This window comes from Genypterus blacodes, unplaced genomic scaffold (genome assembly GCF_046128005.1).
Source record: "Genypterus blacodes isolate CSIRO-AG114 ecotype Tasmania unplaced genomic scaffold, CSIRO-AGI_Gbla_v1 ptg000027l_1, whole genome shotgun sequence".
In the NCBI taxonomy this organism is placed as follows: Eukaryota; Metazoa; Chordata; class Actinopteri; order Ophidiiformes; family Ophidiidae; genus Genypterus; species Genypterus blacodes.
In genome coordinates, this window is record NW_027466840.1 from 1,339,458 (window position 1) to 1,365,475 (window position 26,018).

At 45.7% G+C, this 26,018-nt stretch overlaps 1 protein-coding gene across 1 annotated transcript in view; it reads right to left on the reverse strand.

The window, feature by feature from the left end:
* kcnip4a (potassium voltage-gated channel interacting protein 4a) overlaps nt 1-18,761 on the reverse strand; it is a 29,605-nt gene extending 10,844 nt beyond the window's left edge. Inside the window, exons 1-2 of the mRNA XM_076143718.1 lie at nt 18,653-18,761; nt 9,121-9,462 (exon numbers count right to left, since the gene is read on the reverse strand). Coding sequence (XP_075999833.1) covers nt 9,121-9,462; nt 18,653-18,761 — 451 coding nt within the window. The remainder of the gene's footprint in view (nt 1-9,120; nt 9,463-18,652) is intronic.
* Between the last annotated feature and the right edge of the window lie 7,257 nt (nt 18,762-26,018).

Genomic DNA, 26,018 nt, shown 5'->3' on the forward strand with positions numbered 1-26,018 from the left:
GGGCGAGGTGTTCATCACAATCCACACTGACTTTCCTCTCCTGTCTCTTACCTATATCCAGTGCGTTTCACACAATGGGGCTGGAAGAAAACAAGGCTGAGGAAAATAGCATCAATTGTGTCTTTTGTGTGCAAGTTTCGACGTGGACTCGATGCTCGCTATTGTTTTCACACCGAACCCAACAAAAAAAAACTAGGTCACGACTCAAAGGAAGCTCACCTCACGACAGTTTGCTCGATAGTGTTACAGGCAACTTGTCTGAAGCTTCACCAGTGGTCTGCGGATCTCTGACCCCAGGCGAGGACGTTGGGTCTATGTTACACTTAATGGGCGGCCTTTGTCTAACAGCGCGAGTGTCGGTGACCTCTCCGTGTTCTGCCTGACGGCGTTTATTGCCGGAGACAGAAACCGTGACGTGAAAACCCATGTAAATAATGAAAAAGCTCCTCTATGCTTTTTTAGTTTCCATGACCCAAGTGATGTCTGACACACTGCTGCTAATCTATAAGAAGAACAACTGACCCAAATGCAGAGGAGGATTCCCACACACCAGTTTGCCTGTGACCCACTAACCCCTCCACCCAACTAAACACTGATTCTTATCTCACCCTGAGCTCAGTCCTAATATAGCCTGCACTGGGTCTTGGCAAGGGAACAGAGAGCAACCGTCAACCTTACGGTATCGAGTTCATCACAAGGCTATGCTGCTGTGTGTGCTGTTGTCCATGTATGGACGAAATATGAAAACAACGGAGCAGACGCAAAACATATGGATGGTTACTGGAAATGGATGCAATTGGAAGAGGGATAAGTGGAGGTTAAAGGTGCCGCAGCATCCACAGTGTGACAGCTGCTTCACTTCCACGTGAGCCAAACACTGCACCGCCACATGCGGCGAGAAGTTTGTGATGTTTGTTCCGTCACCATCCCGATGTTGGATATTGACCTACTCCTCCATTTTTGCATCAGCAGGAGGAAGATCAGTTCTGTTCAGTCTCGTGCCAACTTCGCCCAGCTGTTCCTGGACCACCAAAGACCCCCAGGAGGAGCTCAAATGGACCAGGAACTATTGGAATCTATCCGATTCCCTGAAAAGTGCAAATGTGGCATTCAACACCATGTGATTATCAGTTTCCATTTAAAGAACTCAAAAAAAAAACCCGATTCAAAGATATTCATTAACATCAAAAGTCATATTCTGAGAAATATGACTGCCGTCTTCTTTCCAGGTATAAATCTCTTTACTCCTTAATCCCTCTCCTCTAATTCCATCCAGATGGCATCACAGCCAGAATCAGTCTATCTCTTCCTCTCACCTGGAAAGATTTACTTTAAAGCCGAACAACACCACCGCTCAATCGCCTTTGAGAGCGATAAAACACTTCGATGCAACTCATTTCCTGCCTTACCCATAAATCCCCTGTGCTCTTCTGTGGGCCTTTTATGAATAAATAGAAACGCAACTCCGTGAACCACGAGCGCCCAAACAAGGTCACACACACAAACACACACACACCATGCCCCTTCATAATTGACAGCTGTGAAAAATGGCACGTTTAATTGCAAAGATCCTTAAGTGGAAGCTGATGAGTGGCATTGCGCTCGGCTGGCTGCTCGATATGTTGTTCCCAATTTTGATTTGGTTTCAAAGCATCTTGTCCTCCCGAAGGTCAACTCGCAACTAGAAGTCAGAGGATTGATCGGACGTATTGAACGTTTACAGCTTACATATGATCAATTAGGCAAACACAGACGCCTGGTGACGCTTAAGTAAGGCCCAACAGGGAGAGCAAGGGGGGATGGGAGACTGTTTTGCATTTCAATTTTCAACTCTGAGTACAGTAGGCAGGCTCACTTCTCACTTTAACGCCTCATTCCAGTGTTTAAGTCCCCAAAGCTCTGTATTGTTTTAGGAAGCCAAACAGGGGCCCTAGTGACAGACTCTTGGCAGCTACCAATTAACTGAAATTACACACAGCAGCTACAAAGGCAGTCAGGGAAGGAAGAGGATCAACGCCCGACAGCCAGGCCGGCGGTGGATCTCAACCCAGGCTGGTTCGACTCCCAGAAAATTGCCAGTGTGAGAGCAGGCTGACCAGTACAACAAATGATCGCTCGGCCTCTCTTTGCTGAATTTCCCACAAATACAAAATCGGGATGAGAAAACCACAAGATCAATGGGAACATGTGGCTGAGAAGGAATTTGCAGTGTAGTAGCAAATCTATCATGTAAACTTTGCTGTTTGTGATCGTTAATGAGGAGAGCGCCTCACTCGGAATGACAAATGATGAAATTGTTAATTATGAAAGCTTTTAATTAGAAGTCCTGAGGCTACAGTAATGTTGATCAAGTCTTACAGAACATCCTGCTGGTCGCACAGGACACATTGACGCTGACAAGTGACCCAAATCACATACACAAAGAAGACATCAAAAAATGAGCTGTCTCTCTTGCATCAATTTTGCCAATGTCTCTTTAGATGAAATTGTCAACTCTTTATCTCTTCATTAAAACTCACTTAAGTAGGTTGAGGAAATCTACCGTCTGTATTCAAGTGTCATCCTAGAACAACAACAATGCTTTCCCTTTTTAGTCCCTTTATAAATGTCCCAAGTTCATATCAAGTTAGTAAACTGTGGCAAAGGTGAAACACGTTTGTCTGAACTCACTTTGCGACGACAAATTCCCCCTTCATATCACCAAATATGTTCTAATATTCCAACACAAATCATAGCCGACATCGGAATTCCAAGGCTGTCAACAACAGATCACCTGATTATATTTCTGTTTGTGTGTGTGTGTGTGTGAGATCCATAGATTGCAGTCGATAGGAGAAAAGTAATTTAAAGTCCCTCCCCGCTGTGATGAGAAAAGCTGTTTTTATATGACATAAATCACGCAGAGGCGGATACAGATCTGCCATTTGTTTCAATTTGGTGAGGCCAAATACTAATAAGGCCAAAGATTGCAATCTCGGAGAGCGATGCGTCACTGCTATTATTTAATAAAAGTAGCAGGAAAATCAAGTTTGATAGGAAGAGGGGTCAGCGCCTCCAAAACCAAAGTCACTATCAGGAGAAATATTAAAACCACCAAGACCAACAGTCTGTGCAGTAGAGCTCAAAGAACGTATTTGCCGATCAAATAAAGGTCTCGCCAAACACCTTCTACCTCCAGAGCGGTCTGCTTGTTGTCTTTTGCGCCGAAGAGCAGTTGGAATAAAGGAAATTGCGAGGCGCCACCGTATATGAAATGTTTTTGCAATTAAGTGTAAAGGGGAAGTGCAAGAATCGTCTGTCCTCTGCCGCTGTGGACAAGGCGAGCGCTGGGAACAGATGCCAGGCGTGTTTGTGAGGTGGAAGTTGGCCTCACACTGGTCATAATGACACACCATCACAAGGCCTGGACGTTTATGGGGAACTGGGGAAAGGAGCCTTGTGTGCTTTTAATTGTGATGATTTGTCACTCGGAAGCGGAGAAAAAGCTGCAGCCCTGTGTGGAAGGAAAAGTCCTCTGCTCTCTTTCCCCACACACACGACAACACTCCATCTTCCAGAGCTTTTGCGACAAACAGCACTCAAGAAAAGCGACATTTCGTGTGAGTCATTCCCATTTCAGTCGCTGATGGACAACTGTTGCTGCCAGTCACAAGAGTTTTAGTGCGTTGACATTTACTGTGATGATTCCAGAAGCACAATGAGACAAGAAATTCAATTGCTTGGATTGAACTCAACAAATAGACAAACAAGGGGGGGAGAAAGCGAAAATCGCTCTGTTATACAAAGAGTGGAGAGATTGTAATAAATCAACCACTCAGTGAGCTGATTACGTCTTTAACAATAAAGCTTCTTAAACTCACTTTTCTAATGAAAAGGTGGGAGCCACTTCTGTGACACTGTGATTTATGGCGGCAGGAGCTCAGAGGCACCAGCCGACCGACGACAGTGATTTATGTTTGATTTCTTCCAGTGGATCACGGCTCGCCATCTCTGTGCCTATAGGAAAGTGGCGTGTAATTAAAATCCATTGCATAATAGGACTCATCTCTCTATTGTGTGGTGAAACGCGGCCCGTAAGCATTCGCGGCGTTCCGCGGCTGTACAGCTGAAGGTTTGATGCACTTTGTCATCGGTCCAATTCGAAGCAGCTTCTTTCAAGGCCGGCGAGCTCGGATTAAAACAAATTGGTCCGATACATCAGGTTGTCCTCGTCGCCGGTAATGAGATTAGTTTACCGTGGACACGCCTCAGCACTTTGGATCGCCGTCTCACATCAGGATCCCAACGCTGACCAACTTGGCCGAGTGCTCAGGCAATTTTATTCATCACATTTCTTTTTTTATTATTTTATTATTTATTATTACACCGTCAAGTCAGAGGGAGTGACGCTCTTTGCTGTAGGAAGCGAGAGACAAAGACAAAGCTCACAAAAATGTTCCATTTAGTTGAGAACACTTGCTGGACTTTTCAATTAGCAATCGCAGAGGAGAGTCTGCATTAAACATGATAACCCCCCTCTTTGGATTAATTATGGAACGTATTGGTGTTGGATTCATGCGGCATTATTCATTTTGTTGGGCTAATTAAAATGAAAATGTTAAAGAAGAACGCTGTAGGTGGCTTGACGCTGAGAGGAAGATAAATACACTCCATGCTTCAAAAGGTCCTTGGCGATGATGACGATGATGCACAAGGCCTAATAAATACGGGCAATATAATGGATATCCCTCTTCAGGCACTAGCATATGCTTGCTGAGGGGTTTTCTGCGACTACACCGCCTAGTCTTTAGCTGCGGGACAGGAGTCTCTCATTCAAACGTCTCTTCAAGAACACAATCTCCCTTAAGCGACAGGGACATTGTCGCTTAAGGGAGGCGACATTGATCTGACGCCTTCCGACGTCAGATCAATGTCGCGCCTGAATCTGCTCCCCCGTCAGAAATTGATGCTCGATTGGCTTCCCTGATGCAGAGAGTCCTGCGAGTGGAGTTGAAGACACCAGCGGGACCCGTAAGTTAGGACACTCCATCAAAGGTCATGTCAATCATCTCTAAATGGGCATAAGGGAAAATTGGGTAATTGGACCTGTTGATTGTTGCCCTTTGAAAGCGGTTGAAGCGTAACAGAGAGTTCCTAATACATTGGCTTATGCTCGTCCTCCGTTTCAATGCCTGGAACTTGTAACTGAGCGTTTTAATCCCCTTTAATTATATTTACACAGACATAAATTACATTATTTCCCTGATGGACTTTGGCAATTAACATAAATGGCCATTTTGGGATCTTGGGGGAAAAAGTCCTCATCTGAAGTAATGGAAAAGAAGCGAAACGGCCCTGCTGACTCAGCGTCCGGCGGGACTCGACAAAAACAACGCCATAAAAACGCGGGCACAGTTCACGCCGTACACATGGTGCGCGCTTGAAATATGCACACTGCTGCACTTAAACAAATGAGGAACACGCTTCAGTATCTAACACGGTCAGGCCCGGGCTCCCTTGGGTTGCCAGATTTGAAGAAAAAAACAGCTGCAAAGTCGACAAATTTCAAACGCGAAAGTGGCAGTGATGTTATACGCAAATAAGGCTTATCTCATTCTGCATATGAACATACGATGTAAACATGGAGCTGAGCTTAACACTCCTGGGGAAATGAATCATCATTACATCCTCCAGTCCGTCTGTCCGTGTTCCTCTCAGACCAAATGTTTGGGCTGTAATGAGAGAAATGGAGCTGAATGAAGTAACCACAGGCCAACACTTCCTCCATTAGGTAAATCAAAAGGATTTCATCCTCTTCCAGCCTACTCACTTTGCTTTCCATGACACCTTGCTGTGTCATCATGCAGATCCTGTTGCAGATCTTGACTACATTCTTGTAACAGACGTCATCACTCGCCATCAAATCCACCTCAATTTTTCGTGTTTCATTTCCCCCCCACATCTTTAGTGTTTCCATTTTCAATTTGCAGTCTCCAACTGTTCATAAATGCGGGCAGAATCCTCTGACCTGCTCTGGTTTGGAATTCCCAGCTGACATCTGACCACGAGCACAATGAATGGATAAAATTTGAATCATTGGACCGTCTTGGAAACCGTGTTTTGCCAGATGCGAGTCTGAGAAAAATAGAAAATGGGCTCAAAACCGATCGCAAAATATTAAGTGTGGTTAAATGCTTTTCCCCAACCAACTGCGGGATCATCCAGTGTCGCTCCAATCAGTTTGTTTGTGTCACCGTATCTGCTTCAAACACTAACCAACACCAACCAATTCACATCGTCTGTACATACTCTCAGCACTTTCCAGTTAGCTGGGGCTTAAAGCCGTGTTTCACAGCAGGCATACGCACCTCGGTCGGTGCTGACGGCGTCTACTGCCGCGGCATAAATCCTCCGACAAGGACACGGAGAAGACGAGAGGCTTGTTAGATGGATATCTGCACCCAGACCCTCCATGATAGCAAAACACTTGGTCCAAATTGATACACCATTCCCATCTCTGCTCGTGTAATGGTATAAACTTGAGTGTGTGTGTGTGTGTGTGTGTGTGTGTGTCAGGGGGGGTTGAGGGGATCGGGAGCGTCGGTGCCGTTGCATAGCACTGAACTAGAGACATATTTATCATTGCCTGACACACTGATTAGTCCGGACGGTCCGAAGGCCTCTCTCAGCACTCTGTGATAATGGTTCGGTGCTGCAGGAGTGCATGTGGGAAAAGTAACGTCGGGTACTGTGTGTGTGTGTGTGTGTGTGTGTCAGGGAGATCTAGAACTATTCCCCTGCATCCCTGGTTTCTGTCCACATTTCAAAAAACTGAATCCCTCACAAGAGGCCTTATTAGATCAAACCGCTGGCCAGGTGCATCATCCACTGAGGAAGCTGCAATTAAACTCTAATGCTGTCCTTGGGGGTTGTTAGGAATACATTAAAACCTCCTCCTTTACATTCATAATAAAGCTGAAATGGCTTACACATACATGCTCATATTTCGCAGTGGGATACACAGCGCAAGGTCTCAAACAAGAAGCGGTGCTGCTAATAGAGGCTCTGCGATCGGCGTGATCAGAGGAATGATTCATCAGTAGGAACGATGCTGATGAGACCCTGCCTGCTTTCGAGGCGTAACCTGCTATTAATGAAGACATCCGAACTCGGCCTCCACACTGTCACACTGTCTTTGCGAGGGCACAACTGTGTTTAGTATCAAAACGCCCCTCATGATGGGATGGTTGCTGGGTGTTTGTCTAAAGGCAGGATATCTCAAAATAACAGATTTTGAATTTAGGGTTTTAAGGAAGAGCGGATGAGATGAGATGCAAAGCTCAACCTAGATTGGGTTTTTTTGCCAGCTAACAGCAGAAAACAGTCTCGACTGTCGTATTAAAAGGCCGACGGTTCACTTTCGCAACCCAGGTCTTGATTTAAAGCACATATTTATACACGCTTATCGAAATGACTGCCTTCATCTCCATCATCAGGCTTTATGATGGCAAACTGAACTGTATTTGTGGAGGTCTGCAATCTCCGGGTGCCCTCCAGCTTTAATCTGCAGCCGAGCTGAGGAGCCCCCCTGCAGTATTTATCACTTCGATGTGTTTCAGCAAAACTTCCATCCCATAGCTCTGTCCCGCCAGAGCTGCTCAGGTGGTTAATAGCGGAGGGGTGCGATCGTCCTGCATCTGTCCAGCTGAGGACACGCTGCCGATTGTGTGAAAGTGAGGCAGAGCGCGTGTGTGTGTGTGTGTGTGTGTGTGTGTGTGTGTGTGTGTGTGTGTGTGTGTGTGTGTGTGTGTGTGTGTGTGTGTGTGCTCACTCCAACACATTCCCTAGATGATATATAGAAACAAACACAGGAATCTGTTATAAAAAAATACAACTTTTTCTGAAATGCAATACGGGGCGGCTGTGTGATTACAGATGTCAGATGAGGAGTTTGCATGGAGTCACAGCCCCTGTAAAGATTTCCTTTGAGGGTTGGGCTCCCTCCCGCATCCAAAGTATTGCTGTCAGCGGGAGCCTGTGCGCGTTATTCCCAGAGAAAATGAATGTGTTGATGTCTATGTCTTCGAGGTATTTGCCCCGCTCGGAAAATGACTTTCCATCATCATATTTCCCGAGCTCTGTTCTCAGGAGATAGAAAGACTGCACGTGGATTGTAGACAATTTCAGGCTCCCCCCTCCACCTTCTCCTCCTGAACAATGACACCGACCACGTACAGAACATCGATGCCTGTATCGACTGGCTGTCAGGTAGCACAACCTCAAACAGCATATATTCAGTAAGTAATTACACTCGGAGACGCCCGTGTTGAATACAGATCATATCTGACAGCAAAAAGCGTCTGACACGTTTCACGGCCTGATTCGACATCTGTATCTATTCACGGCAGAACAATAATCAATATGGTGATCGGCATTGGGTAGACGTCTAGGGGGGAAAGCAATTTTCGACTGATTGCTGTTTGAAGCGGATTGAGTGACGCGCTTGCTGTGATTACCACAGCTCCACAAAATCACAACAACGCTCCAATGTGGATCTGAGAGAGCCTCGACCTCTGTCCATCTACTCACCGGATCCGCTTTTACAATCATTCAATCTGCGAATACACACATTGCGTTTGTGTTTACATACGGCCGCTCTGAAACACTGGAGAAGTTTGACTGATTATATTAACTAAAGGATAAAGCCTGTTTAGTAAATAGTCTGATGGATGTGCTGGATGTGAAATCAAACTGCTTACTACGCTGCTCTACTTTGTTTAAGGAGACAACTGGGTTCTGGAAACCGTTAAAAGTCAAACAGGCCAAGTGTTTTTGGAGTGCAAAAGTTCTCTTAAATGTACAGCAAGATGTACAAATGACCTGCCAGCCATACAAACACCACACACACCACATTGATGCAACAAATCTGGCTACAAATCTTGAAACTCAAGTTGCCACTGCTTCTTTTTATACATTTCCTATTTGTTTAACTTCATCTTGTATAATAAGAAAACCCATTTGCATTCCTTCTTTTCTCTCCTGCCGTGTCGAGGCTGCAGGAGCTGGAAATTGCGGTGACATTCCTTAATGAAACAACATGATATGCATCTCTCCCCGTCACTTCCTCCACTTGTTCCTTACCCTCCGAGAAGCTGATGAGTCCCAGAATGTGCAGCAGCTTGAGCGACGCAAACACCAGCACCACGATGCCCACCGTCTGCAGCCCCTCCGTCTCCCAGATGGCGTTCAGCATCGCTCCGCCCTCTCCCCACTCCACGGCACCATACCCCGACCCGAACCCGGAGCCGCCTGAGCCGGCCTCCTCGGCCTCGGGGCCGCCTGCGACCTCAGCCGCTTCCGTGCCGCTGACCGTCCAGTTTCCCCGAGCCCACTCCAGCGCCACGCCGGCCCACGCACACGGGCCGGGCGCCCCTCGGCACCCGCCTACCGCACGCACTCTCCCTGAATCCAGTCTGGGGTAAACTTCGGATAGGATGGGGTCAAGACCGAAGCGTTGGCGGAAAAAACAATAACTGGTCTCAGCTTGCTGAAGATCCTCAAGTCATGAAAGGTCTGCAAGATCTTCCCCCAGAAAGTCCAGATACGCAAATAAGCATCAACTGATCTCAACCCGTCCTTCCTTCCTCCTTTTCTTTCCTCTCTTCCCAATTAAAGACCCGCGCGAACACCGGGAAAGCCGGCAGAGCGACACTCAGCTCTTCTCTGACAGTTTGCCACTCTCTCGTTTGCTCTTACAGCCACGCCGCCTCACCGCAAACTAAAGGCTCGGAAGATGAGAGGGAGTGTGAGAGAGAGGGAGTGTGAGAGAGAGGGAGTGTGAGAGAGAGGGAGCTTGAGAGAGAGGGGGGGGGGGGGAGAGAGAGTGGATATGAGTGAGAGGGAGGAGATATGAGACGGAGGGAGGCAGGGAAGTGCGGTGCTGGAAGGTGCACAGTCCTTTACAAGCTGAACATGTGCTGCAACGCTGGTTAACTTCAGACAGAGACGAGAAAATCCTCCAATGCAAACAAGCCACTGAAACTCACACACTAACAACACTATACTATGATGTATGTTATGCTGATGGGTGACGTTGAGGTATGATGTTTGTGTGTGTGTGTGTCTGTGTGTGTGTGAGAGTATTAATCATTAAAACAGCTGCACTCCAGTCAGAAGAGCAGGAAAGGGTGCAAACTCTTTATGGAGGTTTCACTCCAATGTATTAAAGATCAACAAAACAACTAGATTGCTGTGCTGCTGAGATGAGTCTCTCAGACAAGCGGCTAATTATTGTTTTGAGGGGATAATTATTTATTTCAGTGGGCGGGAGAAGTCTAAAATTAAAGCACAATAGTTAGAAGTGTAATTTTGTGCTGTGCAGCAGACTAGGGGTCCAAAACTGAAACACACGTCTGAGAGCAAAGAGACGGAGCAAACAAGAGAGAAAGAAAGAGAGAGAGAGAGAGCAAGCGAGAGAGGTGGGGCAGGTTGGGGGTCGAGGTAGCTGGTCTACATTACAAACGAGTGGAGACGGCGCCATCTACTGGCCCAGTGGGGACGCTCACAGTCGATGCCATCCATAACTTAAGGCGGATTGTTGATTCAACCTAAAAATCCACTTTTTTATTCATATGCACGCCTAAAGGCAACGTGTCCACGAGTCAAAGCAAGCGTTGCGACTGACACGTGTCCTCTGCCGTGCGTCATCGCCTCTCACTGACGTCAGCCGGACACGGTTGCCACGGACGGACAAAATAAACCATAATTACAATCAAACGCTTTCCCTTTGCCGCTGTGGACGAAGCCGTGACTCACTGTACACTTACTTGATTGCCGGGTGATAAATGTTCAATAAGAATCGGGAGCGGGAGTCCATAAAAAGAAAGAAAGATCACAAGCAGTCGTTCGCCTTCAATCTCAATCATTTCTCAACACAGAATGGGGGAAATTACAGGAATGACTTTTTTTTTCTCTCACACCGCATGAATAATTGAACGCCGGTCTGCTTGGAATGGAAAAATAACATTTGGCCCGGGCCTGGTGCTACTTCATCTGGCTGCTCTCCGGCCCTGGACGCGGCTCATTGGTATGTGAGTCTCAGCTGAGGAGAGGGAACGGATCATAACACTTCATGTATCGCAGGAAAATGGGATTTCAAGGATCCTGCACTCTGCACTGTGTGTGTGTGTCAAAAAATATACCACACCGATACTTTAATGGCTAGATTTTGAAGTGTATTCCATCTTAATTCATCCTGCATAATTAAAGAAGTTGTGTGTGACTTTATATTCATTTCTAATAAGCAAACTTTACCATCTTAATGTCGTTGCATGAAGCTTGACTGACATAGCCATAGTTCAATGTGAGAAAGTGGACTGGCAGCTGGTGAGTTGCCGGTTTGCCTCCAGGGCACTGTCAAGGTTCCCTTGAGCAAGGCACCGAACCCCTAAAACTGCTCCAGGGGCGCTGTATCATGGCTGCCCTGTGCTGACCCCTCTGTAAAAAGCATGTGTGTGTGATTTGACCCAATAATACTAACACTCCCTCAAAGCAGTTTTCCAGCTACAGCAAGAATCCTTCAATATTGATGAAAATAGAGAATAGCACGAAGATTTTGTATTATCAAAAATCACATTTTACTGTAGATTACCACTTTTTGCGAGCTGTGATGGAACAAAAACTAAAAATGTGTCTCATGTAATCAATTTCTGTAGTATTTCAAAATGCCTGTTATGGGTAAAACACCGCACAGAAACAAAGCTAACACTCCTGTGTCGCGGTCACGCAGCGGCCAGTTGATCCAGAGTCGAGATTAAAGCGCAAAAGGATTTTACTTTTCCTCTTGTGTGGAAGGAATTGTGGGAATCGGTTCGAAGTGGATCAGCTGATGAGCTCCCCGGCCGCCAGCATGTGAGCGCTGGCACGGCATCAATAGATCCACCCTCACACTCACATCGCCACGCTGAGCAAAAGTTCCAAACAGCCAAGAGAACGGCAAACGGTCTCCGGCCCTCGATTGACAAAGGGTTAATAAAACATGTCAGGAATGATGGACCCAATCATAACATCTCTCCCCGGCGTGGACACACTGGAAGCTCGACCATAAATTATTGGAGTCACTGGGTTGGGAAAGAAGCAACGGTCCGTCTGCGACTGAGCCGTGATGACGAGTAAATTTCCCCGGCTCGACATCATTTCCCATTAATGTCACACAAATTCTAGATGATGGCCACTCTGGCCCGGTTACGGTGGCAGGTCTGGAAGATGGAGAACCGGTAAAATTCTCCTTTTCACCGCAAAAAGGGCAATTTTTATTTTGATCAGGCAAAGTGTGCTTTTGCTGGACAGAACGGCAAGGAAACATGTTGTCCCCTCCCTGAATTGGAGATGATTTTGTACTTTCCTCTCGCATTTGTACTTGTCACTTTTGTAAGTGGCTGCTTTTATTTGTGGAGCAACTAGCCCAGCATACCGAACAAAACGTGGCTGCACTTAGACAAAAACGGATGAACTTGCATACGATTGGGGATCGAGTCTGAAATCTGAAAAGCCACAATGGGACCAAATAACAACAATTAACTCTCGACAGAATGGAAAGAACGACAGCATTCAGTGTTGAGGGGAGGAACTTTCTTAACATCTAAGAAGTCCATAAGGGCTGTGAGAAGTGAACGGCCTCACAAAGCCTCTGTGACCTACAGCCAGGTGGCATTGTCAGCGGGACAAAGTCTTAAATGTCACAGAGTATTTAGTCGGAGCACGTCTCCATCTATCTGCCCAAATACCTTATCGGTGAAACGAACAGGATAAGTCTTAAGCGGAATGTTTTGTTCATCCGCCTCGACGGACCGACAGACATGCAGACATCGATCTCGGGGACGATTACATATTTTTCTCGCTCATTGTTGCCACCTTTGCCACCTTTTCCCTCCCTGGGTATCCACACAGGGAGGATCTTATCGCCGCGTCTAGACAGAGTGTACGCAGAGGACGTGGCCGGCATTAGAGGTCGATAAGTCCCCTCCCCCTTAACAATAGGCAATAAACGGACGAGACAAACAAACCGTCAAAGCGCATACATATGCAAATTGGTCTAAAATGTGAGGTGTCGTCTCCTGTGCCGCCACATCGCTCTTATTGCTGGGGACATTTTAATCATTCCCGTCCAAACCTCTTGGACAATTAGGTAAAGCCTTCTGGGACAGTAAATCATGATAAATCAAAGTTTAACACCACAGGTGCAAAAGTAATTTAAGGAAGTACAAAAGCGCCTTCTGTCGTTTATTAGTTTTCTTGTTGCGGCGGCGGCGCCAGCTCACCAAACATCCCCCGGAGAATGCAATTTCCATTAAGTTTTGGACAACTGTTATCTTTCTGGAGGTGCAAAGTGAGTTTACGTGGAAATACAGGATGGCTGCTGATGGCGATCATCAATCAAACCACGCTGACGGACGGGACAAGAGGAGGGGGGAGGAGGGCGAAGACGAGATGGCCCCGCTGCGTGTGCAGATCTGCCCAAGGTACAAGAGGCTGATATAATTACAAAGACACCTGCGGCGGTTTGCTCAGGCATGCAGAGCGGCGTTAATGTTTACGTTGCGTGTTGTTTGGCGGCTGCATTAAAATGAGCCTGTTGTATCTACTGGAGTGGCGCCTGTGATGGGGAAGGCAATTATGAGCTGCGAACCGAGGCAACCCACGGCGAAGCAGCACACAATCAACCACGGAGCAGCCACGGTTACTGACGCTTCCGATTGTGGACTGAGGGTAAATTTTTCAACCCTTACCCCCTACCAAAACACAGCCTGCACCCACACCCACACCCACACACACACAGGTCTAAATGAAGGAAAGCCAAGAAACTGCAGTCTAGAAGAAATAGATGCAGGCGAAACCTCCTCCAGAGTGTTAACACCTATTAGACGGCCATTTATTCTCAGCTGACACGGCGGCCTGTCCTGTACAGCACAGCCACCAGATTCTAATCTGCACCCCAATTCATTTCAGGTGATTTGTTCCAGTGTAAATAGGAAAAGTCAATGGCATTGTCTGCGAATGGACAGTGGCACAAAGCTCCAGGCGGCGTGCTGGAGCCGATAACATTGACCTGATTCTCCGCGCGTCTCGGCCACATTAAGCCTGGGCACGTCTGTCGGGACAGGTCGCCATTGACAACGCCAACTAGCACAGAGGGAGAGGGAGAGGGGGCGGCGGGGGGGGGGGTGTTATCGTCTGATTTACCGCATTCTGTCCTTCAGTCCAAGCGGCTCTCAATGGAGATCATCCATTAGCTGGAGAAAGTTCAAAGGGACACGACAATGGAGACACAAAATGGCAGACGGGACACAAGACGGCTGGAGCCACAGTCCTGAGAATGAAATATGACAGATGGAGTTCATCAACGTGAAGAGGACGCTGAGAGGGAATCGATACGTGCATGTGTCTGTGTGTATGTGTGTGTGTGTGTGTGTGTGTGTGTGTATGTGTGTGTGTGATTTGAAGAGTGAAATAATGTGCAAAGACGTCAGGCCAATTTCGTTGTCCAAGCTCCAAACAACACGAATCACAAAGTCACATCACGTCCTCCAAAACACAATCTCTACAATCTGCAAACACCAGGCGCTCAAAACAAGGATTAACTAAAAAAGGTAATAAAGGACACTCATAAGAAACGACTCTTCGGTCGGTCGCTGCAATTAGATATTCAAAGCGTGTAATCCCTGTTTAAGTGTTAATAATCTCTCCCTCTCTACTTGATATTCCAGGGATTTTTTAACGCCCCCACGTTCTCAGTTAATTGTGTGGAGACGTCCCTCGCCATAAAAATATTAATCGTTAAAAAAAAAGGGAAAGAAAAGAGCAGCAGAAAGGAAAAGCATCAGATGTGACTCAGTTGGCCAGTGAGCAGTAAAAGAAGCAAAGAAATGGAATGAGAAGACAGCAAGAGTGAATCTCACACACAACACACACACACACACACACACCATCTACAGGGAGCATTATTACCCTGCCGCTAAATCAAAAGCATCTGGGGGTTAATACAATTCCGCCGACTTCCATTAAAATGAATTGCGCCCCGAGGCAGACGGGGGCAGGATTTACAGATACGCCGCTTCCAGAAATTTAAAGACACAAGAGGGATGAAGTCACTGCAGTGCTGCTAATGTATTGATTCCATACAGCGGCACGGAGAGCAAATTTGCTCATTGTTGTAGCCTGCTGACAGAATAATATACATGTGGCACCCAATCCGGAATCGTGCAACACTGGGAGGACAAACACACCCTCCTACACACACACACACACACTACTGCACACACGCTGCAACATAGACTGTCAATTTTTCAGTTACAATGTAGAAAGGTGACACGCCCAGCATCTCACAAAAGCAAGCCTCTGAGCAAGGCACATACAGTACGTGACCACTGAACCAGATTGACGACCTCAAACTGAACCTCTGATCTTGAATGTTTTGTTTCTAACTGACAGAGAACTATTTCCCCAAATCCAAAAGCTCAAAGTAATAGAATGCAAATGAGATGTTTGTCGAGTCTAGACTGCATTTCCAGGCCAGTACACAAAGTGACAGAGAAGAAGGATGAATGCCGTCATAAATCCAGGGAGCAATCTTCCCTATTAAGAGTCGGTACAGAAGGACCCAGACAAACTAGAGCCCTAATGCACGTAGATTGGGGAAATCATGTTGACTTGTCGTTCCCTCGTCGTTGCCGTGATTAATGCTGGAATAGCAACTGATGCCGGCGGACAGACTGGTAATTCAGTCAAAACTCGGAATCTAATACCAAAAGCATAAACAGATAATTAATGATTTAATATGAATCCAAAGTGGAAATATTAGAAAAAGAAAATGAATATATTCAATCAGTTTTGAAATGGTTGCAGAGACAAATGAAGCATCAGTATTGAAGCTCCAGTTTGCAGAAGCAGCAGCTCGGTCCACACATCTGTCCCTCTTCATATTTCATACCTAAGCACGGCGAAGTGCCTCATAAATCTGCATGTAATGACTCGATGATGATGTGCTTCTCCTTCATTTTAATGCCACAATGTCCCCCCTTAACTCCTGAAGCAAGAACGGACTTTGAAGTCTTGTAAAAATGGGAACTAATGAGGACAAACTGCTTTCTAAAACGTCCTGATCGTCTTTGAAAGGGGACACTTTAAGGTTTTGATGATGAAAAGGGAACAGAGTGCACTTGTTGGACTCTTTGGCTCTCGGCTGGTGCGATTGGCTCGGGCTGACGGTAATTTGGTTCCCTCTGCTGGAGCTGGGATATCCCACAACTGCATGAACGGAAACGGAACCATTTGCTAAGATCAAACTGACAACACAGATAAGGAAGTGCAACTGAGCCCCTGAGCATTGAAGCATTGTGTCCGGGCCCTTTAAATGACATGAATTGGCGGCCCCTTACGACACATAGACCTATCTAATATACATTTAAATTCATAAAAGATAAAGAAAAATGCCAGAGATGTAAAGTCGGCCTTTGTTCAATAATATAATTGTCTTGGAACCATTGATATTCCTATTCAAAAATGCAATCCTTTCAATGCAACAATCAATAATTGAAACCCATCTTCTACACAGCTTCATATCAGACATTTGTTTGATTCCAGAGCTCTTCAACTTTACAGTATTGATCTCCATTGTAGCCAAGATGTATGAATGCAAAAGCAGCAGCAAAAACATCTCAATATCACAATCACTCCTGCAGCACTGTACAAAGTATCCTGCTTCTATTTGTGACTAAAACTTTAGGACGAGGCCACGTTGATGGATGGCAAATGGTGGCACCTTTCGGCAGGGAGATGATCAGCACAAAAACGTCTACAGTCAGGCGTCACACCGCTGTAAACGAGTGACACACCGCCGTCACTCACCGTCACGCCGGCACACAGACGGCACGGAGACTGAAAAGGAGCCGTTCGCGTCCGGCTGTGTTGGAAGTCTATTTTTAACCTGAAAGCCATCAGGTGGTAGAGTGACTACAGAGAGACGAACGGCTCCTCCAAAAATCTGGATTCTCAAAGGTTTGGAAATCGGATTCAAGAATAAAGACGAGAGATACTGCAGACAAACAAAGCTGGACTAGAGAGGGAATTTTTCTGTGCAAAAACTGGGCCAATTTGCTTTTATGAATCTATTATAACTCCCCAGACGACATCATAAATTGTATTACAACCAAGCCTGTCATTTAAAGTATTCCACACTTAAACTGAAACAGAATTAATGGCCATATTAATCAAAGTCCAGGCCGCTATTTTTCTATCAAAGTAGTGAATATCTCATAATGGACTTTTTGGCATGAGCCCATTTAGGAATCAGTAAATGCAGACATCAATCTTTATGTTTTTAAACTCAATTAAGGATTTAGGAGAGGGCTTTTCACAGAATGTTGGACAACAAAAAGCTTCTTCCCAAGAGAAACACTCTCCTCCCTGAACACCAGGGGACAAAAATGGAGGAAAATTACTTTGGCGGGACTTGCACATCACAATCACACGTGTGAATACCACTGTGACTGTACATTGTGAGTGGGCGCATTGTTTGAGTTTGACACCATCATGGCAAACAAGGCAACACGTCGCACAAACCGCACAAGAGAGGGGAACGCAGCCCGGCAAAAAGAAAGGAGCAGTTTCTCTAAAAGTGCAGGAAATTCCAAATAAAAAAGCTGCTTTAACTCTGGCCAAAGATGTGTTTGTTTGTGTTATTTCAAAGCTCAGCCATAAGGCAACCACCTGGCAGCCAGCAAAGTGCAGCAGATTAATAACAAAGTGGGCGTTCAGTGCCAGAAAGGCCCAACTCCTGAATATTAGAAACACACTTTCAGCAGGAGTAAAGTAAGCGTAGCACCTCCACATGTCTCCTGTGTCTCAGCTACAAGGGGAAACTGAAGCAACAAGGCTTAAATCAAATAACTCCAAAACACCAGTAACACACACTTTGTAGTCACTCTCTCTTTTGCTACCAACTCATTCAATTTCAAACCTGCACCATAGGTTTTCTCCCTTTTCGTTCAAAGATGAGAGAAAAGCTCATTATTCAAGTTCACAAGTGGCCAGGAAGTCAATTTACAGCTGCTACAGGATTTACATTTAGTCTTTAAGTGAAGATGACACACATATATAGATCCAAATAACACAAATATCATAAACAAATCGTCAAAGATCACAAGTTTAGCTCCTGGAATGACACCAGGTGTTGGGTTACAACATGAAACAGAACTTTAGACTGTAATAAGTGTCATATTTGATCACAACTGTTGAACAGATCAGGAGCTCCATCAGGTGATTCATTTAGATGAAAGGAACCTGGAGGCTGCGGTCCAGTGACTCAAAGTTGCTCCAAACACACCTAGGTGCCCTCTTTTTCACGCTCCCTAAATCAATAACAAGTCAATACGAAAAAGACCAGACATAATCCTTAAATGGAAGCAAGAAGAAGTCTGTAGAAAGTAAGCACGACATGTGAAGCAACAGATGACACGACACAGCAATAAGCCACACAGCAGACCTGGTTAAACTATGACTCACACCGATTGCATATAATCGCCAATTAACTCCATTCTAAGCTTTGGCAAGGGATCAACCACTTGTTGTAGCTCAAGTTTAAAAGGACAAAGTCCCCTTGATGTCGTTTCCTTACCGTCGTAGCCGGCTTCTAACAGACCAAACTGCTCCAGAACCTTCACCACCAGAATCACAACCACCAGCACAGCGATCATTTCCAGTCCCTCCAAGTTCATATTCAACATGTCGGAACGGGTCACAGGCTGCCCATGGCCGAGGACACGGAGCTCAGTGTGCCGCACCGTCAGCAGGCCATTTAACTCCACTTTACAGCCCCGCGTCTCCGGCTGATCAGAGCCCGGCACAAGGAGGGAAGGTAGGGAGTGTGGGGTTGGAATGGTGGGGGGGGGGGGAGTGTGGAAGATGAGGGGAGGAGGAGAGGGGTGGGGGTGCGAGTGTAGGAGGCGTGAGGAGAGAGTGGAAGACAAAAAAAGGAAAAAGAGGCAAATGGGAAGATGGAGGAGGAGGAGGTGAAACTGATCACAGTGATGGAGAGGAAAAAGGAGGAATAAGCCAACAGCTGCAGAGCAACACACACACACACTAACTTTTGCTCTTCAAAGTCCAAAATATGTGAACAACTTCTGAAAATGTGTCCAAATTGTATTATTGATAATTTTTCCCAATTTGGATTGATTGCTAAATCTGGAATTAACCAAAAAATGAACCAGATGTTCAACAGATGTCAGACATCTAAAGCAGCACCAAGCGCCCCCTGGTGGTTCCTGGCAATTCTATGATTTCCACAAATTCTGATGAAAAAATCATGTCAAACGTTTTATGATAGTTTGTCTATTTGAGAATAAAGAGAAAACCTTTGAAAAGAGGCTAATATGGAGGATGGTGTGTAGTGTGATCTAATAGAGGAGAGAAAGAGGTTTGTGACCTCACATCACCTGGACTCAGAATAAATAATGAAACCTTAAGGGAGAGACGATGAGGAGGAGGTCAGAGAGAAAGACAACACGGAAGGGAGTGGAGAGAGCTTGAAGGATGTGAGTGGAAATGTGCCTGCGGTCAGTGAAAGCATCATGTGGCCTCCACTGACTCCCACAGCAGACACTTGCCAAAACATTGTCTCCTGTTTTTCACCTTTATATTATGACTAAGTGGCTGAAACGGATGCAGGTGATACCTAAATATGGCATATATGGCGTGAACTACTTCAAAAGACACTTAATTAGTCATTCTGTAACATTTATGGACTCACCTAGAATAACACAGACCTCACCCTTCAGCCTGTCACGTGTCACAGAGACTAAAACAGACATTACCAGGCGTGACCTGAATGTGTCTTCAAAAAAATGGGTCACAAACATCTGGCTGCCCCAAAAGCCCAGGAAGCTCAAAGGAAATGGCGAGGGTGGTGAGGTTTACCATGGAAACAACCTCTGCGCCTGTCCACGCTATTGGCCGGCTCATTTAGCTCACTATCAATTACTTTTGCTTTATTTGTGGCAGCTGTGCGAGATCCAAATATAGCTCCTAAACCCCAAGTGTGTGTGTGTGTGTGTGTGTGTGTGTGTGTGTGTGTGTGTGTGTGTGTGTGTGTGTGTGTGTGTGTGTGTGTGTGTGTGTGTGTGTGTGTGTGTGTATGCATGTGTCTGTGGGCGAGTGAGTGTGTGTGGGTGTGTGTCTTTAGATATGACAGGCGACTGTGGAGGAAGCTGGCGGAGAGCAAACGGGTATCAAAGGTGAGAAGAAGGTGCGACAATGTCCGGCTGGCTGAATGTAGCTGTCACATATTATATTTTAAAATGCCTTCTAATCAGTTTCTCCAATTTCACAGTCGGTGGAGCAAACCAACCTCAGAACAACAAATTATTACATTTTTGCAGAAAGTTTCTTCTGCTTTGACTTCTGCTCTCCAATCATCTCCAAACTTTTGCACAAGCCGCAATCAAGATCCTCAGGTAATGGTAATGAAATAATCAAGGTTTGTGTGTATGTCATCAGCACACAGTATGCCGTATCAAATCAGCCAGTGTGTGATTGGTGATGAAGGTAATTGCCCGCGCCGAGCGTTTGCGCCGTGTAGGTTAAAGCGGAGAGAACGTGTGTACGTGTAGTAGGTGTCAGGAGAGAGGAACACCTGCAAACACGGATGATCAGAGAATCACATCACGTCATGCAGGAGTCCATCTTATGTGTGTTTGATCCTGGAGGGCTGACTGTATCACTCACTCGTCCATGCACCATTTGTTCCCTGTTTCCACGACGGCATCTTTCCAACGGCTCACTGCTGGGGCGACTGTAATCGTCTCTCTCTCTCTCGCTGTTCACTCTCCTTCTCCGCTTCCATTTGAGAGAAACGGCGAAAGCTCTGCTCCTTTCAGACACCAAACACCTCCCACTTTCAAATGACAACTTAAATGCCTATCTGGACTCATTCAGTACTGGATGTGGTTTACTGCCATTTCATATAAAGTATAATAATTCATGAAAGGATCAAAGTAGATAGTAACAAGTCACTGAATAAGGCGAAGAAGGAATTGAAAATCTATGTTACTGACCTTTGCAGACCATCTCAACCTAAACAGAAGCTTTTTGTGGCCCTGCAGGGAAAAACATTAAACAACACTTTTCTTGATGTTTACTTAAATTGGGTTACAATTGAATTCCCATCTACAGACCAAATACTTCTGAAAGCGTACGGCGCCCAGCGTGGCCTTAAAACAAATTAACGTCCACTGTTGCGGTGAAATTACACGACGAGGCCCCAGTGGGCTGTAACCTTCAAACAATGTGCTTAATTGTAAATTCATTTGATTTGGAGCTTTGGTAAATACCGTGAAATGGATTGTGGAATGATGAGTTTTGTTGACAAATGGGATTGTGAAAGGCATTTGGTTGGACAGGAGAACATAACCTCATATGAAGTACTCACACACAATCTAATTAAACCGCCGCTTTGTTTTGCAGACAACAATATTACGCCGGCATTCAGGACGCTGATTTGAAGATTAAGTCTGAAATGGAAAGCGATGGGGTGAAAAGCAAAACCTTGTTAGAGAAATATTTGAACAATTAAAAACCGGCGCTTTGGGCTAATTAATGCTGTTCAAACTGGAGTGTGAATGGAGACTGCACGGTCAGGGATAATGAGCGTCATAGTTCTGACAGGCCATCTGGCAAACTCTGAGGTACTTTCCATATTTATTAAAAACTAAATCCCTAATGAGTATTTCCTGAAAGAGCAGAAAAGGATGAAGAACCACGAGAAGACTCAGAACTACTGAGCGGATTATTTCTACCATAGATCAAGGAACAAAGAGCATAGGAGTGCATTTCCAAACTCATAAAATAGTCACGTCTCAATTTTTTCAAACACAGAAACTCATGTATTGCATTTTGGGTAATCATTGAGTACTAGTCTGCTGTATTTCACAATGTGTTACTGCTGCTGTACAGTCAATCTGCCTCTGCTTGCCTCTGCTGCCATCTAGTGGAAACAACGAGCACAGACAAATCAAGCTCTGAGCTCCATGGAAAAGAGGAAGGAGCCAAAGATATGAGTGAAGATGGAGTCCATCAGAGTAATCAATAATAAATCACACAATTGATCAGAATTATTAAGAATATAACAATAGTATAAGTTAAAAAAAACACATTTATAACAGCATATCTGTCCGTTTCCCTGTATATCAATCAAAAGTATACAGACACTTTTGATTCAGTTCTCTGTAGTAATTACAAAGAAGTGCCTCTAAAAGTGAAGCAGCACTGCACCCTGGGGTTAGAATAAGTTTCTGTTCTTTCTCTCAGGATGTAAGTGCGAGGTCGGTGTGACCCACTGGGAGCTCCGCTACCGTCTGAGCACAGCAAAGCCCACTCCCCTGCACCTGTGGAGCGCCGACACGAGTGGGCTGCCCGCTCTATTAATCCAAGCTACTAAGTGAGCCCCTCTTAACACCGGTCACCAGACCTTGTGGGATACCGAGTGATTCATTTCACAAAGCATGCCGCCGCGCTGAGTACAAGCAACAATAGCACAAACACAAAAACAAGCATGTAACACAAAAAAAAGCCTCACGATGTCAGGTTTGCTTTTCAATTTAAATGCTAATTTGGAGGACGGCCAAACCAGGGCAGGCATAATGGCACAGTGACTTTGAAAAGTAACGGGCTGAGCTTTCACGTTATTCATAACACACAAAAGAGGATTGAAAGCTGCACAGATGACATATTCTCCATTTCCTTATGTAAGACTCGACTCCATTTGCATATGAGAGACTGTGGCTATCTGAAACATCTCTCCCGGCCAGAATCAAAGGCGTTTTTCTTCCTCTTTCTACCATTTCTTACATTCGTTTCATTAAGCAGTAATTCTTCCGTGGGATTTTTTCAGATCCACCACTTCATCATGCTGTTTAAAATGCAAGACATGGAACCGGTCCAACCGCAGAGGACTGTTCCGTTCGATTGGTCTGCAGCAGCTTACTCAGAGCGCTTTATAATGGACACGGTGCAAAGTCTAACACACATAAATTACCATTTGGAATTTTGTTGAATTCTCGGAGGACTGACTGGCTTGTTGCCGGGTCGATACAGACCGGTAAACAGGTGAGGCGAAGACCAGAGTGCTGATGAAGAAGTGGCATAGAGCGGCATGGATTGATGTCCTTCCAGAAAGCGCTTGTTGCTAAATGGAATGATCTTATCAAATAAAGAATGTATTGAGTTAGGTTTATTAATGAGTGTTATGTAGGTGAGCAAGTCGTCTTTAGTTTATTCCTATCGCCCAATATCACATAGAATGTTCAAGAAACGGGTTTCCCAGCACAACGCTCTCTGGAAAGACATGGAAAACCTGCACTTGTAAAGGGAAAATCGGAGGGAAGGCGCAGCCAAACTAAAGAGAATGACAGCTGCTCTCCCGGCGGTTGGCTTAATTTGCCGTTCGGCCCTGTAAACACCAGAAGGCTTGGAGGGAGACCAGATCCGGGCCAGGAACCAGATCCACGCTCAACATCCCCATCACCAGAGTGGTTTAAAGGGATAATGCTGACCTTCATGTTGTGGGATATTTAACTCTATTGTTCTCCAAAAAATCAAGAGTCACACAACACAAATAGAGCTGTGGCTTTGACTTTCTGCCTTTGGCTCATGCAGTATATTGAACTGATCTCTGGAGAATCACCCACTCACCTCCTGTAGAAGCTTAGAAAAGGCTTCAGTGATTGAATTCAACAGCACAACAGCTGCTGTTCTCCGTGACGGATAAAAAACAAGTTTCAGCGTGTTTGATACTAGAAAAAGATGATTTTCTGAGCTGGAGAGCCACTGGAACGACCGTGGAGAGCCGTGATCAGAGCGGCCCGCCGGCCAAAACGCAAACACTCATGCACCAGCTGGTTTGCACAGGTTGTTCTCTGGCTGGTTTGTAGGTAGGGCCGACTGGATTGAACCCTCGCACTCCCACGTAAATGCCGCTTTGAAGAACATAACAGCTGGGAAACCATCACAAACAAAACAAGGCCGAACGCAATCATAGGTGGCGTAATTATAGCAGGGTGTCATTTAGCCTTAGGAGAGACGAGACCCTGAACGCTCCACGGCGAGCGGATGAGCGAATTTAAACATTGTGGTTCCTTTGAGTGCATATTGAACCATTACATCGTCACATTTTGATGTTTGTTTGCTACGATGACATTTACTGGTAACCACAGACTGGGACACACACACACACACCCAAACACAAACCAACTCTAACTTACACTTTGGAGTGAAGGGATCAAACTTTGCCCTGTGTCCCATCGCACAGGCTTCCTCTTCTTTGGGCGGTAATTACGCAGCTAACCTTGTTAAAGCGTTTCATTATTTTCCAACTAGAGGACGACAGACGTTGGATTGATTCATTAAATTTGCCATGTAACAGCGGGACAGCTTTGGACACCCAGTCACACTTGTTTCCTTCCTTCCTGCCTCCGTCCCGTCTCTCTCTCTCTCTGTCTGTCTCTCTCTCTCTGCAGATGGACCTGTTTCTCACTTCTTTGTTCGACAGTAACAGCCTCCCACTAAAAGTGCTTGCAGGATTTACGCCACCATTAAATATTGAACCAAACCGTTTACTGTTTTCCTGAGGGTGCAATTCGCAACTTTTGTCATTTTGAACAAAAACAAGACATGAATCACTTTAATACATGAAATTCTACAGTGATATCTGGACGTTTGGATCATTTCCTGTCTGTGTTGCTGTGAAATGTGTCTCACAACTGCCGAGAGTTACAAAGACACCCTCCTTTGTTCCAACTGCACCAATAAAAATATAACCTGTAAACTCAAACTGCCCGCCGGCATCGTTACATATTTCAGTTTGGTTTAATGAGAGAGCTGTAAATCCTTACCTTTTGTAAAAGTGACAAGCTGTGATAGCGCCGCTGATCACCCAGGGAGACGGAGATGCAACATAAGCTGCGTTGGCAGATAGTCCATGTGGCAAGCTGTGTGTGTGTGTGTGTGTGTGTGTGTGTGTGTGTGTGTGTGTGTGTGTGTGTCGCCACCAACACGGAACATGGCGAAAGGAGAAAGTAGAGATTTTGCAAAGCTTAAAGTAAATGTTGACCGACACATTCTGAGTCAATTTCACGGGCTGGTAGAGACTAGAGATGCAAAATCAATTCATATGGGATTCCCCTGGAAAACCGCAGATTTGGAAGTTTGCGAGCACCAAAGCTGGAAACATTCTGCACACACAGATCACACAAAGCTTCCTACGCAATCAATCAATCTGCAATCAATCAACTACCTGAAGCCAAAAGCAAAGACCAAATTAAAGATAATAATTCCTTTTTCACAGCAAGCCTACCTGTGGTCTTGCGCCTCTGTTTGGGCTGAAGAGAGAAGATGACCATTAAAGCTCCCATGATGCCTCTCTGCCTCTTTTTGCTCACTGATCTGGAATTCCTGCTCACACAGCAGTTGGTCAGCTTGGAAACAAACGGCGAGAACTGAAGACACTCCTATCCAAGCTTCCCTCCTTATTCGCCCTGCCTAGGTGGGTTGGAACGAGAGCGAGCGGCAGGCGTGGGAGTAGAACATGCGTGCCTCTGGTAAGTTTTGAATTTTGACGCGCATCCTCCCTCCCTCCCTCTCTCCCTCCCTCCCTCCCTCTCTCCCTCCCTCCCTCCCTCCCCCCCGCCCTGCTGCTCTGGAGTGAATTGCACTCGCCGAATCCCCGTGCAGCCGAGGCTACTTTGTACCAGTTGAGCACGTTGAGAGAGGCAAGAGGGAGGCAGTAATTGAGTTTGGAGGGGGTGAGAGTGTGTGTCCTGTTGCTCTCTCTCTCTACACACACACGGGGGCTGGAGAGAGCCCGGAGGAAGATGAGAGAGAGAGGGCGTGAGTAAGTCCTTATCCTGCTTTTGCTGCCATAATGGAAACATGTATCCAATTTCTTGAGATAAGCATTCATGTTTCATGTTTTCGTTTAACATTCCTGC